Source organism: Colossoma macropomum, unplaced genomic scaffold (genome assembly GCF_904425465.1).
Source record: "Colossoma macropomum unplaced genomic scaffold, Colossoma_macropomum, whole genome shotgun sequence".
Classification (NCBI taxonomy): Eukaryota; Metazoa; Chordata; class Actinopteri; order Characiformes; family Serrasalmidae; genus Colossoma; species Colossoma macropomum.
This window is the reverse complement of record NW_023495967.1, coordinates 605848-623581: the sequence shown is the minus strand read 5'-3', so window position 1 is coordinate 623581 and position 17734 is coordinate 605848. Positions and strand designations below refer to the sequence as shown.

The 17734-nt window shown below is 37.9% G+C and overlaps 1 protein-coding gene across 5 annotated transcripts; it reads right to left on the bottom strand.

Moving 5' to 3' along the window:
* Positions 1-778: 778 nt before the first annotated feature.
* LOC118803841 (golgin subfamily A member 6-like protein 22) lies at positions 779-16722 on the bottom strand. Of its 5 annotated transcripts, none has more exons than XM_036564353.1 (13): positions 16347-16722; positions 16072-16125; positions 15219-15542; positions 12822-12835; positions 11049-11076; positions 8935-8969; positions 8530-8590; positions 5970-6446; positions 5828-5896; positions 5135-5581; positions 4992-5060; positions 4103-4756; positions 779-3156 (listed from the first exon to the last, which is right to left on the bottom strand). In XM_036564353.1, the coding sequence occupies exons 2-13, from the start codon at positions 16088-16090 to the stop codon at positions 1949-1951; spliced, it is 3405 nt and encodes a 1134-aa protein (XP_036420246.1). In that variant the 5' UTR covers positions 16091-16125; positions 16347-16722; the 3' UTR covers positions 779-1948. The 5 variants fall into 5 exon arrangements, with proteins under 5 accessions (XP_036420246.1, XP_036420247.1, XP_036420248.1 ...); XM_036564354.1 differs by having other exon boundaries at positions 16478-16722; XM_036564355.1 differs by having other exon boundaries at positions 16524-16722.
* Between the last annotated feature and the right edge of the window lie 1012 nt (positions 16723-17734).

Here is a 17734-nt window from a genome sequence, read left to right as displayed (position 1 = left end):
AGTATACAAAATGAATTTTGTGACTCTCGCATTTATAATGAAATCATACACCTGCCACAAACTCCCAACAACACAGCGGTTCACATCTGAGAGAACTGCGGAAACCAACATAACATTTCTCACAGAAAGTTTAATGTACAGTTGGACCTCAAAACCACTGCTGAACTTCTGAGGATACATTTACATTGTTTGTACCTTGATGAACTAAAAAAGTACCTGCACAGAATCTTTCATTCTGACTGTGCAGATGCATAGAAATTTTCAGAAGCTTTAAATGTACCTTAATCACATATCAAAATGGTTTGTACAGATACGCACACACACAACATGTATGTCTTCTTATTGACACTTTTCCTCATTGCTAACTAAACAAATACAGTTGGGTCATTGTCTTTAAAGAATTTTTGTGGAAATAATAATATACTAAATTATATTTAATTAGACTTTGGAGGATATAATTATTAACTGAAATCAGTTATGAGACCTAGGCTAAAGCTGGTTTTACATTTGATAACTATAGAAAAAAGTTGCATTTATTACTTTTCTTATACTGTTAAAGAGATCACATGCATTATTATAGCTCTACTAATGCCTGTGCCTTGTAAGTGTTCAGCTTCAGTCATATAAATATCAAATCATCATATATAATAATCATAAAAAATAATATTTTTAAAAATATATTTTTATTGATAATTTGGTATACCAATTTACTCATTGTAAATTGATCCAACTAATAAACATATGTACAATTTTAAATTACAAATATACAAATGTTTACAATACTGTTCTTGTATTCAAAATATTACATACTGGATGGTGTGCAACAAATAAGACATCAACATCTGATTCAAGTGCTGACTACTGCAAAATCAGCATCAGACAGTGCCACTGGTAATAATACAAAATAAAATAGCATTGTGTCCACTCACAGTGCATTCGTAGAAATTTGGGGTTATTCCTTACAAACTCACCTAGGGCCTGTTCAGCCTTGACTTCCATTAAAAAAATTTAACAAAAACATGCAATAATACAAAATTTAAAGCTGTGCACCAATCAAAAATTCAGTGGTGCCTCCATATTCACTTAACTATCGAATTCAACTGCTTATAATGGAAATTAAATGTTAATTGGGTATAAATACAACATTTAACATTAAATGAGCTGGTTTTATCTTAATACTATCACAACTGGATAATTTATTAACAAAATTTGATTTATGATGTGTACCTACATGTCTAGCATTTTCATTTTATTTTGAATTTCTGAATTCAATATTTGAAGCAACATCATAAATCCAAAATGGCTTCACAAATAAAAATCCATTTTATTGGCCGGTTTGACCCAATATTTTCCTAACAGGGATTATGCATGGAATCTCTTGCAGAGGCACCCAAAATGCCAACATATCAACTAATTTAAAAAGGTTCTGTATTTCTGATTGTGAACAAACTGAATACTTAAGATGCAGTTTAGAACTTGCTGGGCAAACTTTTAGAATTTATAACTAAAAAAATAATTGGAGCACAGCTTTGATATTGGTATGAATTAAACTGAATTAACTGCTTGAACTTCTTCATTTAAATAAAAGATGTGACCAGAAAGGCCCTGTTGAAAGACCCTTCAGGATCTCCACTTCCAGCAGCAACTGATGAGTCAGTAATGTGTTTGAAAACTGCAGGTCACTGCACAAATCTGAAAAATATTCTGAGCAATATCCTTTAAGTGTTCTGCAGGTTATACAGTGAACTGCAATGAGCTGTAGCACCTTTAAACTAGTGTTGCTAGTGCAAGTCAGAGCATAGAGACCTGTTGATCATTTCTTTCAGCTGTCAGAAGGTCTGAAAGAATATATACTTTACAGGCTTCACCCATTGCTTCTGTCCTGTTCATTCTCTCTTTTTCTGCATGTACTGATAAGAGTGTCCCAATTGTTTTACTCCCATATTTACTATTGTTCCTCTTGCTCTGGACCTGCTATGCTCAACACTGTTGTCTGGTATGCTTCCTTCAGCAGACTGTGAGTCTCTGCGAGCTGTGAAAGACTTCGTTTCAGTGTCTCCAGCTCTCTGTCCTTCTCCTCCATCTGTCTGCTGAACTCTTCCTGCATCTTTGACTTTGAGGCCTGGAGTTCGGGCAGAAAGATCTTCATGAGGTTTTTCTTTACTTCCATTGTCGCTTCTTCATACCTTCCCTTGATCTCCTCCATCTCCTCTCTGTGTCTCTCCTCCATCTCTCTCCTCTCCCTCTCTCTCTTTTCTTTTAGCCTCTTCAACTGTCCCTCCAATTCTGTTCTTTTCACTATCTCTTGTTGCATCTCTCTCTCAAGTTCTCTCTTTTTCTCTTCATCTCTTTCTTCTTTCATCTTTCTCTCCAGTTCAGTTGTTCGATTATTTAGTTGCCTGATGTCTCCTTCATGCTCCTGAATTACTCCCTCTATCCTTCTCAGAGAGTTCTGCATCTCCTTTTCCAGTTTTTCCTTAACTTCTCTCTCTTCCATCACCCTCTTTTCTTCTCTTTCTTTCATGACCTTACTCTCTATTGCTCTGATCTGAGATTGTGTCTCCAAGTAGATCTCACTGCTGTAGAATTTCTCTCTGTTTCCTTCCACCATCTTCTCGATCTTCTCCAGCAGCTCTGAGATTTGAGAACCATCTCCACTCTCCTTAGCGCTGAGACAGTGAAACCTGTTCCCACATTTCTCCACAAGTCTCTGGACCTCCTGGTTTCCTGACTGGATAAACTCTTCAATGTTCTTCTCTTGGACTTCATCAGTAACAGTGAAAAGTATCATGGTGTTCCTCCAACATCTCTCTCCAAAGATCTCCTCCATTTTCTCCAGCATTCCTTCTTCCTCTCCTGTAGACTGCTTCACTGGTATGACTAGGAGGAAGGCGTGGGGTCCTGGGGCAGACAGATGGACACAGAGTCCCACGTCCTGTCTCAGCTCCTCCAGAGAGAGTCCAGGACAGAACCAGTCAGGAGTGTCCACCACAGTCACCTGCCTCCCAGCCACCTCTCCCTGTCTGCTCTCACTCTGCTGCCTCACTGTAGACGCTCCAGCCTGGCTCCTGTCCTCTCTGCCCAGGATGGTGTTTCCTGCTGCTCTCTTCCCACATCCAGTCCTCCCCAGCAGCACCAGCCAGAGCTCTTCACTCACTGGAAATTAACAACAATGAGTTATTATGATGTATATCTTATTTTGAAATTCTGGGCATTTGAAATTAGGATGAGTAAAATATACATTCTCTGAGTGAAGCTATGCAATCTGAGGGGTGTGATGTAATTTGAGTATGTGTGATGTATAACCTACCCATGCCCAATGTTGCCATGGTGTTGGCAAGGACTTTTAAGAGTACCTTGAATGGCAAACAAATGGATCCCCAAACAAATCAAGCCTCACCTCTCACCCAATGCCTAGATAACCCAACTGAAGCTGTCTTATTTTGGCCATATTAGAAGAACCGATTTATTGGAAAAGATCATTATGCTTAGTGAAGTTGAAGGTAAAGGAGGAAGAGGATGACCAGCAAAAAAGGATGGCCACAATCAGAGGAATTATGAACCAGCCTTTCAGAACCCTGAAGACTCAAACAGAATAGAGGATATTCTGGGGAAACACTGTTCATATGGTCAATTAATAATAATAATAGTAGTACAATGCTGCAGCATGTTGTATCTATTGATTGCACCACTAGTATTTAGGAAAGAGGTTTAATTCCTCAAACTGAACAGAGACAGTACCTCACATTAATTCAAATCAAGATATTTTATCCAACTAACAAAGTAAAGTACTTGACCATTAAAAGAGTAAATCAGAAAAATCTCTTTGAAAAATAATCCAGCTATTTAAAATGGCAGAAGTAAATTAAAATGTTAATGTCCAAAACTAAGGGGGTGCAAAGGTCTTCTTCACTGGCCATCAGGCTTGATTTACGATAAGAATCAAGAACTACAAGCTTGTATTCTGATTAGCTTAACAACTACAATGTGTGATTCATTTGTAAAACAATATATAATAAAAAGGTAAAGTTATACATATTCATAAAAAGTTCAAACGTAAACTATTAGTTTAATTCTTTAAGCAATCTTAGTAGTTACTCACTGGATGGAGGCACCAACATGCTGTTTCTCCTCCTGGCTGGAGCTGCTGAGTCTGGATCTGTTCTCTCCTGCAGCTGCTTGTTTCTCTCCTCTAGAAGTCTGTCTTTCTCCTCAACCTGCTTGTCTCTTTCCATTAGCTGTGTGTTTCTCTCACTTAGAAGTCTCTCCTTCTCTTCAAGCTGTTTGTCTTTTTCACTCACTTCAGTTTTCTGTTGTTCCAGTAGGATCATCATCTCCTGTAGTTTGCTGCTCTTGTTCTGCAGTTCCTTTCTCAGAGTCTCCAGCTGCTTTTTACTGCTTTCCTCCTCTTTCACTGTGATCTCCAGTAGAGTCTCTTTCTCTCTCAGCAGTTTGATCTGATTCTCCAGTTGTGAGTCTTTATCTTTAAACTGTTTATTAACACTTTCTAATCTTTCATTTGTTTCCCTCTGATTATCCTCTAATTTCTTTGTTGTTTGTCTCAGTTCATCTTGTGTCTCTGTGAGAAGTTTGTCTTTCTCTTCTAAAATCTTCTCCTTCATCTGAAGTGTTGATGTATTTTCTGTCAGAAGTCTGTCTTTCACCTCCACTTGTTTTTCTCTCTCCATTAGCTGTCTGTCTCTCTCAGATAGAATGTTTTTGGACTCTTGAAGCTGTTTCGAAATTTCAGTTAAATCTGTGATAAAATGAAATCTACATTATTATTTCTGGATTCGTTTGCATATATTCACTATTGAGATTTACAATAGCAGTGAAAGTCTGTTTATCAATCAGTATTGAAACATGAGCACTTTAGATTTTATCTCTGTTAAGAACGTCTGGAGCAGATCTTGTGAAAGAAGAGCAGTCAATTTCAAATGAATGTCAGATTAATTAATTCTAAGTTGTTGAGGTTAAATGTGGAAACTCACCAGTCGTCTGTGATGAAATGAGAGTTTTCAGTGTTTCAGTTTCAGTCTGTAGGTCTGAATTCTGTTGGGCTGAAATGATAAAGACAGAATATAAATTTTATCAGTCAGATATTTTACAATCAGTCTGTGTCTTAAATTCTTACCTGTGTTTTTAAGTTGTTGTTCTTTCTCTTCTAACTCTTTCTGCTGACGGGTGAGTTCAGTTCTCTGTTGTTCCAGTAGGATCATCATCTCCTGTAGTTTGATCTTCTCATCCTGCAGCTCCTTTCTCAGAGTCTCCAGCTGCTTTTTACAGCTTTCCACCTCTTTCACTGTGATCTCCAGTAGAGTCTCTTTCTCTCTCAGCAGTTTGATCTGATTCTCCAGTTGTGTGTCTTTATCTTCAAGCTGTTTATTAACACTTTCTAATCTTTCATTAGTTTCCCTCTGATTATCCTCTAACTTCTTTGTTGTTTGTCTCAGTTCATTTTGTGTCTCTGTGAGAAGTTTGTCTTTCTCCTGAATTTGTCTTTCTCTCTCCATTAGCTGTCTGTCTCTCTCTGTTAGAATGTTTTTGGACTCTTGAAGTTGTTTGGACCTTTCAGTTAAATCTGTGATAAAATAAAATCTGCATTATTATCTCTGTATTAGCTATTCACTAATACTCACTATTGAGATTTACAATAGCAGTGAAAGTCTGTTTATTAATCAGTGTTGAAACATGAGCACTTTAGATTTTATCTCTGTTAAGAAAGTCTGGAGAAGATCTTGTGAAAGAAAAGCACTAAATTTCATAAACAAATGAATGTCAGAGATGAATTCATTCTAAGTTGTTGAGGTTAAATGTGGAAACTCACCAGTTGTCCGAGAAGAAATGAGAGTTTTCAGTGTTTCAGTTTCAGTCTGTAGGTCTGAATTCTGTTGGGCTGAAATGATAAAGACAGAATATTAATTTATCAGTCAGATATTTTACAATCAGTCTGTGTCTTAAATTCTTACCTGTGTGTTTCAGTTGTTGTTCTTTCTCTTCTAACTCTTTCTGCTGACAGGTGAGTTCAGTTTTCTGTTGTTCCAGTAGGATCATCATCTCCTGTAGTTTGCTGCTCTTGTCCTGCCGTTCCTTTCTCAGAGTCTCCAGCTGCTTTTTACTGCTTTCTACCTCTTTCTCTGTTTTCTCCAGTAGAGTCTCTTTCTCTCTCAGCAGTTCGATCTGATTCTCTAGTTGTGTGTCTTTATCTTTCAGGTACATCTGATTCATCTTAGATTCTTTGGTTATTTCTGCCAGTTTGCTTTTAGCCTCCATGAGAAGTGTTTCTTTCTCTTCCAGCATCTTGTCCTTCGTCTGAAGCGTTTCTCTGTTTTCTGTTAGAAGTTTTTCTTTCTCTTGAATTTGTTTGCCTTTTTCCACCAGCTGTGCATTTCTCTCCATTAGAAGGCTCTCTTTGTCTTTCAGAAGTTTAGCCTGTCCTGTTATTTCTGTGAGAAACAAATTAACATTCAAGATCCATTTGGGCATTAACATTTTTGATTTTCTCTCAAAGCTGATTCAACCTTGTAAATCTACCACTGCATTTCCAACTCTCAAACTTCTCTGTCTTGTAGTAAAAACTGCTGTTCATGTAAAATAGACATCATTTAGGTATAAAGATGGAGAAACTTATCAGTGCTATTGTTCATTGCATTTGTATTGTTCTTCGTAAACCTACAATATGCATTAACCTTAGTGGCACAAACTGATCCTCCAATGTAAGACTGAAGCAGATAACTAGATACAAAAAAACTGTGTCACAAACAAACAAAGAATATCCACAAAATGTAAAAACCAAACACATCCTCTACAATATGCTTGACCAGTATATCTTGATGATTAACAACAAGACCAAATTTCTAAAACTGTAGGAGAGTCAGCTGAATTATTTATGCAGTCAAAAGTCTTTTTTTAATTAAAAAAAAGAAAATTCTGTGAGAAACACTTAAACTTAACACATAGTCACATGAAGAAGTGAGTACACCCCATGACATATTTCTCTTTTTTCTAAAATATGTGGACATATCAGTATTTGATCTTTAATTAAACAGTGTGCACAGATAAACTTTCTGTAACAGAAGAAAAACAAAGTAAATGTGAGTTTGCAATCATTTAAACATTAACTGAAATATCATTTGTGTTAAAAACTCAAGTACACCATCTACCTTCTGTAATCGGTATTTGACCCCATTGGCAAAACAAACTTTATGTAAGCGTTTTCTTTAATTGTCTACCAGTTTCTGACATTACTGGAAGAATTTTCTATTCTTCCATGCGGAATTCTTTCAACTGCGCAATGTTTGAGGACTGTCTTGCATGTACAGCCTGTTTCAGATCCCCACAGTATTTCAGTAGGATTCAGATCTGGGCTTTTACCAGGCCTTTCCCCCTCTATTTCTTCCTTATGAGCCACTGTTTGGTGGACTTACTTGTATAAAGTTGAAGGCGACGTTGAAGCTGAAGAAGGTCCACTTTTTGAGCTCTAACTTTTTTTACAGATAGTCTCACATTCTCCTCAAGCACTCTCTGGTATGAATGAGGGAATTCATAGTTGATTCTGTGATTGCAAGTTTGGCAGCAAAGCAGCTCCAAACCATAACATTTCCACCACCATGCTGTACAGCTGGTGTGAGGTTCTTCTGATCAAATGCAGTCTGCTATGATTCTCCTCCTGTAGCCAAACAACCCTATCTTTGACTCATCTGTCCTTAGCAAATTGTTCAGAGGTCCTTGTATTTTCCTAAATATTCATTAGCAAAATTTAGTCTTGCTTCAATGTTCTTTTTAGACAGCAAACGCTTCCTCCTAGTGCACCTTCCATGTAGGTTACATTTGTACAGTCTCACTCTAATGTTAGATGCATACTCTTAACATCAACAGTGGCAAGAGCTACCTGCAGATCCTGTGATGAAATTTTGGGCTTCTTGAAGACTTTTAGAATCTTACGGTCTGTTCTCAGGTTAAACAGGGGCAGCCTGGCCTGGACAAGTTGGCAGTGGTTTTAAATCACTTGTAGATGATCTTCCAGATATTGGAATCTTAAACGCACCTTCAACTTTCTTTCTGAAGGCCTCAGAGAGCTCTTTTGATCTGGCATGGTGATACCCCAAACTCCAATAACAAAGAGCAAACCAGACCAGATATCTGAAGTGTAAATAAGACAAATTCCTCCAAGATATTCTCTAACAGTGTTCTAATCATTACAAATTATTACAATTCTAATCTTCAAGCACTTGATTTCAATTTGACACATTTAAAGTAGTAATATATGTCAGGGAGTACTTACTTTTTCTACATAAGAATATTGCAGACTGTCACTTGTTACTGTTTAAGTGAAGACTTGATATCTTTATCACCAAAAATGTTAAAAAGGTAAAAATGTTATAGGGTTGTACTTACTTTACATGACTGTACAATTAAATTAAACTAAAAACTAGTAAACTAAGTTAATAAAAGTATTAATAATATTTGAATTTAAAAGGTTAATTGTTTTGTTTTGGTTTGGGTTGGTTATATTGGTTTAGAACTCACCAGTAGCTATAGCAGATTCCTTCATTTTCAGTCTTTCCTCTTCTGTCCATTTTCTGGTCTCCTGTGTCAGTGAATAGAACAGTGTGAAGATTTACATACATGTTATATGAACAATAACTGTTTCTCAGTTCAAATCTCTGTTGATCTACCAGTAGGAATCACTGAGTGATGATATTACTAATAATATAGATTTCTGATAAATGCAGCACTCTATTTTTGCTTTAAACAACATACATCAGCCTCAGCTGATTTTATTTATCTTACGATAGCCACAGTGTATTAACACTACAGTAGCATTAAATTACACACCAGTTTTCTTAAAAATCATAGTAATAATCATAATAATATTCATTTTATTAAGGCATCTTATTGAGAATATTTGTTCTACTAGTATAATGTCCTCACCTGAGAAATGAAGACTTTAGGAGCTTGAGGAGAATCTGGTGAGGGACAAAGTAAGTAAGTTACATCTGTATTTTCTGTAGGTGGACATATATATTCTGTAGAAGTTCTAAAGAAGTCTGCTGTCAGTTAGACTTTTAAGGTCAGTTTCCCAGATAGTGATTAAGCCTAGTCCTGGCCTACACAGCATTCTAAAAGGAGATTTTCCATTGCAAGGAAAATACAGTTCAGGTCTAGGTTTAATCCCTATATGGGGTTAACTGACCTTTAAACACTTAAAGAGGCCCAGCACATGCTTTTTAACTACTGTCAAAAGTAGAATTTTGGAAAACATTTTGAGTGACATCTAGCTTCAGCGATAAAGACTAATGTTGCATTAAATTGAAGCTTATAATTCAAAAGGGAAAAAAACGCCATCTCAAATGGAAATTCGTACTTGGAAAGTTGGGATGGTGGTGTCAACTCCGCAAATCAACATGACTGCTGATGCTGTAATAAAGTACCACTTCTCTAATTTTAAATTAGATTTGCCCTAAAACCATCAATAAACTGTGCTATGCCAAAGTTTGAATACTCCTGGTCAAATGACACGTTTTGTTGATTTTCTTAAAATCACATTATCACATTCTCTATAGAAAACAAGCTTAAATCTGGCATTTTTGGCAACTTTATTGTACAATTATTGTTTATTTGCTTAATTTAACATATATAACTGAGTGTGGACCTTATCCCTTACCCTGGCCCTGTTTAATTTTAGAGGAGCAGTTGCTAACCATTGACACTGCAAGGAGAACTAAGCCTACTTTACATTTATTCTAGGTAAATTAGTGCAAACAAATCATATGGTGTAGTTACATAATTATGCTAAAATAATCGTAACTGTTTTATTTACCTAATATTAATGTAATCTAACTCACCAACAGTTTAGCTGGCTATGCAGCCCACTGGCTAGTTGGCTACCTGGGGGCTTCTTTTATATATTTAATGTTATTCTAAGCTTCATTACCCTTTATTCCTTGCACTTTATCTAGCTAACTATTTTAGGTAGCTTGCCAGGTAGTTGGCTTTGCCCAGCCTGGGCAGAGTCCTGATAGCTACAGGTGGATACTACTGGACTTTTTACCATTCTGCTTTGTGGGCATACTAGGCATCTACAACTTTCTTACTGAAGGCCTCAAAGAGCTCTTTTGATCTAGGCATAATCTTGACACAAAAAGCAAACCAGACCAAATATCTTTAGTTTAAATAAGACAAAAAAAGATACTGTCTAATGGTGTTCTGATCTCTAGCACCTGATCACGGGCACCTGATTTCAATTTGACATGTTTGAAGTAGTGATATATAGGAGTGTATATCAGGTATTGCATTTTCTTGACAATCTCTTGATTAACTGCCTCTAATGTAATGGAATGGCTTAAGCATCATGTATGGCACAGTGTATGTGTGTCATAAAAGATTTAAATGTTAGTTTTTAAGGTAGAATTGTGTTTAATCTGAGTATCATGAGCAGCATTAAGTCATGAGCGAAAAAGTAAATGCACACCACTGGTATAACACTGCAAATCCCAGAGATTAGAACTTCATAACATGATTGGTTAAACAAAGGCTGGAGAAAGAGTTCCACATACATTTACTATGCCAGTCTTTTGCTGCAACAAGCAGTTACAACACATGAATAAAAAGGGCAACAGTGACCTGTCTGCCTAAAAGTGAACCCACACTAATCTGTATTGTTAAACCTCAGATCTTGCTGGTTACGGCTTACTTTGTCTTCTCTATCAGTCAGCAAGCTGTCAGCTTCATCAGATATTCATATACATCAAATATAACTGCTTACTGTTGCTCTTTTTATCAACATATTATATCTATTTGCTCATTCTTTTTACGGTAATCTAGTAAGGTAAGGTAAGGTAATTTAACCTAATTAATCACCATTAATAAACTAATTATAAACTATTCATAAGGATATTCTTATTGTAAAGTGGTAGCCTCTTTGCTGATTATGATGTTCACCACTCTGGACACACAATACAGCAAAAAACATTCAATCTTTGTAACATAAAGCCTGTTATGCAGTCATCAATATCAAGTCATCGCCATTCCGGCTTAATACTCACCTGTCTCCGCTTCTCTTGAGATGGGCATCTGTAGATGTGAATAATATAATATCAAGATGTCATGCATGGTCCTGCTTTAATTATTTAATTAAATGAAAAGTAATTACAGTATAACTATCATCAAAATACAGCAGTCTTCAAAAAATGTTAAAGGACAGCAAAAAAGTTAGCAACACAAGAAATCAGCCTATTTTTTTTTCTTCTTCTTTTTAGCTGACTGTTTTGTACTCTCTTAAAACAAGGGGCAGGTGATCCAAGCAAATAAAACTACAGGAAGGGTCACTGATGTCAGATGGATAACATTATTTTGTTTTGCTAATTTAAAGGCTTTTGTTTGACTTTCATTTCTGTCAGAAAGGAATCAGAAGATATCTTGAAATAATTTTGATGCCAAAACTGACAAACAATTACTACTTAAAACAACCAACTAAATTAACTTACTTAATCAAGCCATCAAGACAAAAACAGACAGGATGTTGTTTTTAATCAAATTTCCATGATATTTCATGATACAGGCATTGGTTGGATTCATTCAGAATGAGAACCAGATGCACTAATTCAGAGAAGTCATCTTGGGCACTGTTTGCATTCATTGGGTGGATTAGCTGGAAGTGGGTATTGGGTTGCATTAATTGAGAGTGGGCATAGGGTTGTTTCACTGAGAGTGGGCATTGGGTGGATTACTTGAAAGTGGGTACTGGGTGGATTAGCTGAAAGTGGGAATTCGGTTGCATTAATTGAGAGTGGGCATTGGGTTATTTCATTGAGAGTGGGCACTGGGTGGATTAATTGAGAGTGGGTACTGGGTGGATTAATTGAAAGTGCACACTGGGTGGATGAATTGAGAGTGGGCACTGGGTAGATTAATTGAGAGTGGGTACTGGGTGGACTAATTGAGAGTGGGCATTGGGTGGATTAATTGAGAGTGAGCTTTGGTTGGACCAATTGAGTGTGGACATTGGTTGGATTAATTGAGAGTGGGCACTGGGTGGATTAATTGAGAGTGGGTACTGGGTGGATTAATTAAGCGTGGGCTTTGGTTGGGCCAATTGAGAGTGGGCATTGGGTGGATGAATTGAGAGTGGGCACTGGGTGGATTAATTGAGACTGGGTACTGGGTGGATTAATTGAGAGTGGGCTTTGGTTGGACCAATTGAGTGTGGACATTGGTTGGATGAATTGAGAGTGCGCACTGGGTGGATGAATTGAGAGTAGGTACTGGGTGGATTAATTTAGTGTGGGCTTTGGTTGGACCAATTGAGAGTGGACATTGGGTGGATTAATTAAGAGTGGGCACTGGGTGGATTAATTGAGAGTGGGCTTTGGTTGGACCAATTGAGAGTGGGCATTGGGTGGATTAATTGAGAGTGGGCACTGGGTGGATTAATTGCGACTGGGTAGTGGATGGATTAATTGAAAGTGGGCTTTGGTTGGACCAATTGAGAATGGACATCTGTTGGATTAATTGAGAGTGGACACTGACTGGACTAATTGAGAGTGGGCATTGGGTGGATTAATTGAGAGGGCATTGGGTGGATTAATTGAGAGTGGGCATTGGTTGGACTAATTGAAAGCGGGCATCGGGTGGATTTAATGATTAATTTTTAAACATATTGGAAAAAAAATAAAACATAACACGTGAACATTACATGAAACACAATTTTATGTTAGTATATGGATTGTATTTTAGTATTTTTTTATTTTTAATAATTTAGTGAATATATTAAAAACAGCTATTCTCCTCAGTTGGAGAAATAATAACTATTCACTTACCTCTGAGAAAGGACCTGAGTAAAACAATAGAAGGCAACACAATGTTAGATAAAACACCATGTGAAAACCTTATTTACAATAAGAGCACTTAAAGTACTTGAGCACTGCATCTTGTTAACACTTTATATCATTATCAGAAATCTCCTTTTCTCATCTGTACTCTCATCCTTCACTACTGCACAGTCACTCAATGCTTTCAATACAGCTCCATGAAGATATTCAGCTAAACGGTGAAGTGTAAACCTACAGCAGATACTCAACCCCTAACCAAGAAAATACCTAACACTTCCATTATGAACAACAGCAACATATATACACAAGAAAAAAGAAAGCTGTAAAAATATGTTACTATACTGCAACTATAGTAGACAGTCTTTGGGAAAGGCTATCAACAAGATTCTGCAGTGTGTTTATGGGAACTTTTGCCCATTCAGTCAAAAGAACATTCATGAGGTTAGGCACTGATGTTGGACAAGAAGCCCTGGCTCGCAATCAATGTTCCAGTTCATCCTAAAGGTGTTCAGTGAGATAGAGGTCAGAACTCTGGAGTTCCTCTACACCAGTCTCACCAAACCATGTCTTTGTGAACCTCATTTTGTGCACAGTGGCACAATCATGCTGGAACAGGAAAGAGCCTTCCCGAAACTGCTGCCACAAAGTTGTAGCATATAAATGTCTAAAATGTCTTTACATGCTAGTATTAACATTACTCTTCACTGGAACTAAGGGACTGAGCCCAAACCCTGAAAAACATCCCCAGACCATTATCCCTCCTCCACCAATCTTTACTGTTGGCACTAGGCATTCTGGTAGGTAGAGTTCTCTAGAGTTCCAGCTGATGCTTGGCATTGTGCATAGTGATCTTAGGCTCATGTGCAGCTGCTTGACCATGGAAACCCATTTCCTAAACTCCATCGTTACTGATGCAACAGAGGTAGGCAGTTTTTTACAGGCTGTGTGTTTCAGTACTCATCAGCCCACTCTCTGACTTATTATATGTGTGCTGCTTCGTGGCTGAGCTGTTGTTGCTCCTAGATGCTTCCATTTCACAATAATGCCAATTATAATTGACAGGGGCAGATCTAGCAGGGCAGAAATGTCATAAACTGACTTGTGGAAAGGTGGCATACTATGACAGTGACATGCTTAAAATCAGTGAGCTCTTCAGTAGTACTGACAATGTGTGTCTATGGAGACTGCATGGCTATGTGTTATTTTTTGCACACTTACCAAGGAGTGTGGCTGAAACACCTGAACTCAATAACTAGGAAGCTGTCAGAGATGCTACTGTGAAAGAGAGATGTCTAAGAGCAACAATAGTCCAGATGAGCAGTAGATGCCACTCAAGCTCACAGAACAGGACTGTGAAGTGCTGAAGCATATATCAGTTGCAGCAAACTGCCTCTGGAAGCAACAACAGAATTGGATCTGCCAATTTCAGGGATTCATGCTTTGGGTTTCAATGGCCAAGCGGCTGTACAAAAGTTGTATACAAGCCTAAGATCACCATGTGCAGTGCCAAATGAAAAGGTAATCTCTGGAGTGGTGAATCACGCTTCACCATCTTGAAGTCTGACAGATGAATCTGAGTTTGCCAAATGTGAGGAGAACAATACATGACATACAATGACATTCTAGAGAAAGCTTCCAAATTTTTGGCAACAGTTTGGGGAAGGTCTTTTCCAGTTTCAGCAATAACTGTGCCCCTATGCATAAAGCAAGGTCCATTAAGAAATTGTCTGTGGTGGAAGAACCTGACTGGCCTGCACTGGTGCTGACCTCAACCTCATCCAAAACCTTTAGGATAAACTGAATTGCTCACTATGAGCCAGATCTTACCACTCAACATCAGTGGCCAACCTCACTAATTCCCCTCTACCTGAAAAGGAGTGAATCCCAAGAGGTATGTTCTATAATCTAGTCTTCCCAGAAGAGTTGTGGGCTATGGAGGACCAGCTCCATATTAATGCTCCATGGTTTTGGAATGAGATGTTCCACAAGGACATGGATGTGATTTTTGGGTGTCCACTTACTTTTGGCTGTGTGGTGTCCACCACTGCAATTCTGTGCATTTTATTAGCCTCTTGATTTCTCTGGAAAACCTTTTATTGTAAAAAGGGGATTGCTGGTATTTCAGTTTGTTTTTCAAGGTTTTCTTGATTTGTCTTCTATCTAATGAATATATTTGGGTATTTTCGAATGTGTTTTTTTTTTAGTAATCAATCTTTAAATACAGATGATATCTATGTTTTTACATCCACAAGTAGATGTAAGCAGCAGGGTGACAAAGAATTGCCTTAATTCTACTGCAATGCAGCTGCCCTTCATGTTTTGTTCTAAGATAAGACACAGATTATGATGTTGAGCTTATGCAGGGCAGAGTTTTAAAATACTTACTCCATGTTCCCACAGTACACTCCTCTGTTGTGTCTCCACTGGTGACCTGACACAAATAATCTCCTCTGTCTGACTCTCTGAAGTCTCTGATCTGTAAGGAGACGTTTCCTCTCTGCAGCTCCTGAATGAACAGACTCACTCTGCCCTCGTAGCCCCTCCCCTCTGTCACCTGCCTGTTCTTATAGAGACAAACACAGTCCGTCTCCCTAAACCACCTGATCTCCATGGCAACAGCATTGATTTCAGGAGACAGGTGACAGGACAGAGTGACAGCAGAGAGAGGCTGCTCATCTATATCACGAGGTCCGAGGAGTTTAAACTCATCTGTGTAGGAAAACAAACACATACAGTTTTACTCTTCTTTAGTTTCCTTATGATAAGAATGAACTCATTCAGATACAGCAGTACTTTCATGGTTGACAGTGTAACACCTATTGTCAGTTATAATAATACCCAGACAGCGAGCATAAATCTCCTCAAACAGATTTTAAATGCACAGAGCCTTTTATGTGGGAAAATAAACTAACACAAATATTACAAACAACTGTGAGAGAAAAAAATAATGACTAGGCCTGATATAAAATGATTTTATAGTCATTTTGTTGCTGACACTGTGCTAGATTAAAATTATTCACTAAACTAATTTACAAAGTATAACTGAAGAAAGGAAGTAAGGGAAAATCAGTAAATTGGACTGTGAGTGGAAAATGAGTGATAATAAGTGGAATTTTGTCTAATACTCTGCTTAAACACCAGTGGAACAGTGGCCCACTATCCACTTGCTATCAGGGTAATAATTATAATAACCAAAATGATATAACAGCACTGATAAATATCGGAGAGTTTGACTTACTGTTTCTTGCAGTTGCCATCTTATATCCTCCTATAGGTTCAAACTACTAAAATCCTACATAAACACAAAGAGAAAGAGGGGCAGAGAGAGAGAGAGAGAGAGAGAGAGCGAGAGAGAGAGAGAGAGAGAGAGAGAGAGAGAGAGAGAGGGAGGGAGAGAGAGAGAGAGATGTGCTTTAAGAGCAGCTCTACTCAAACACACTGTAAAATGTTTTCATAGCTCCGCGCGCTGCAGAAATTACTCAAAACAACTAGCACGATGCTAACTGTGGTTACCTTTGCTGTTTTTTGTATGTATACTCCTGCTTTTAGCTAAAAATGCTCACATTTAAGAGCAGTTTATATCAGTTTCTGTCTCGCAACATGGTCCACAGAGGTGATACCGTGTTTAAACATATTTTACTAACGGCTCTCCTCCTTGGCGTCCAGAGCTGAAGCTACTTTCACTTTCACCTTACAGCGCCAGTCCGGGTCGCCAGCTTGGTTAAATCCCGTCACCGACACGCCGTGGTTGCAGCATAACATCGTCAAAACACCGTCTACTATAATATAAAACAGTAGTCCGCACTTCGGCCAGGCGATTTAAAACTAGAGGGGACACATTGGTCGTTGTTGCATATTCAAAACCAGCAGCAGGAAGGCGACTACTGACTTCCTGACCAACGCACTAATACAAACACGTAATATAAAATAACACAACACCTTACTGCGCAGAGTATTCTGGGTAGCAAGCTCAAGGATATATTTATTTGTTTGTTTATTGGCTCGTTTGTTTGGCCTGAAAACCGATCTCAAACAGGCACAGACACTATGAGTTCTCATTGGAACAATACAGTGTGGGTGAATGACACTTATATCACTCACTAACCTCTCAGATTTTGTTTAGGCCTACAATACTAAAAGCCTGTGTTCTGATGTGACAGTGGTAAAGATAAAGAACCAAGTAAGAGATCAGAAAACAGAGGGTTCCGATCAGTCACATCACCTGGTCTGGGTTTCAGGGGCTGTAGCCCCTAATATTCAGCAACCAGCCCTGAACCTTATAACGCTAATATGTCACACGTTTCACTTCAGCTTGATTACATATCAAGCTTTTCATCCATGGTTTCACTCAGGGGCTCATTCACCCACTCCTCCACAGCTACAGCCTATAATGTTACCGAAGAGAGAATATTGGGAAAAAGTTTAAACATGAAATGTGGCCTGTGCGGAAGTTATGACACGTTTTATATTTTATGTTTTATTTATTTCAGTAAGTTAAACTCAAATTAACAGAAACTGTGCAGTAAAATAACTGGTTTTTTCTGTAGAGGATTTGTTCACTTCAAAAATAAACAAAACATGTATTTGATCAGAGGTGTTCAAAAGTTTGGCATACAACTGTCTCGATGTATAAATAACTATACATTTTCTCTGTAGGCAGGACATTTTAGGCAAGATGTGTAGAAGAGCTGGTTGATATGAAGACCTAAGGAATCGCATTATTGTGGGGAAAAAAGTACAATTTTTTGACACTTTAAAACAAAAATATTTTACAAGTCGTGTTTTTGCTTCTTTTCTTAGTTCTTAGATGTCTCCTCCGGGACATCACGTGCCTGCTGACCCTCCACAGCACTTCAATCATCGTTCTCACTCACTTTGTATATTTGTACACTGTAAATGAC

Coding starts and splice junctions, on each gene's coding strand:
- LOC118803841 (XM_036564353.1), bottom strand. Junction 5,897..5,969: donor ACAACAACTGAAACACACAG/GTAAGAATTTAA, acceptor TTATCATTTCAG/CCCAACAGAATTCAGACCTA. Junction 5,061..5,134: donor ACAACAACTTAAAAACACAG/GTAAGAATTTAA, acceptor TTATCATTTCAG/CCCAACAGAATTCAGACCTA.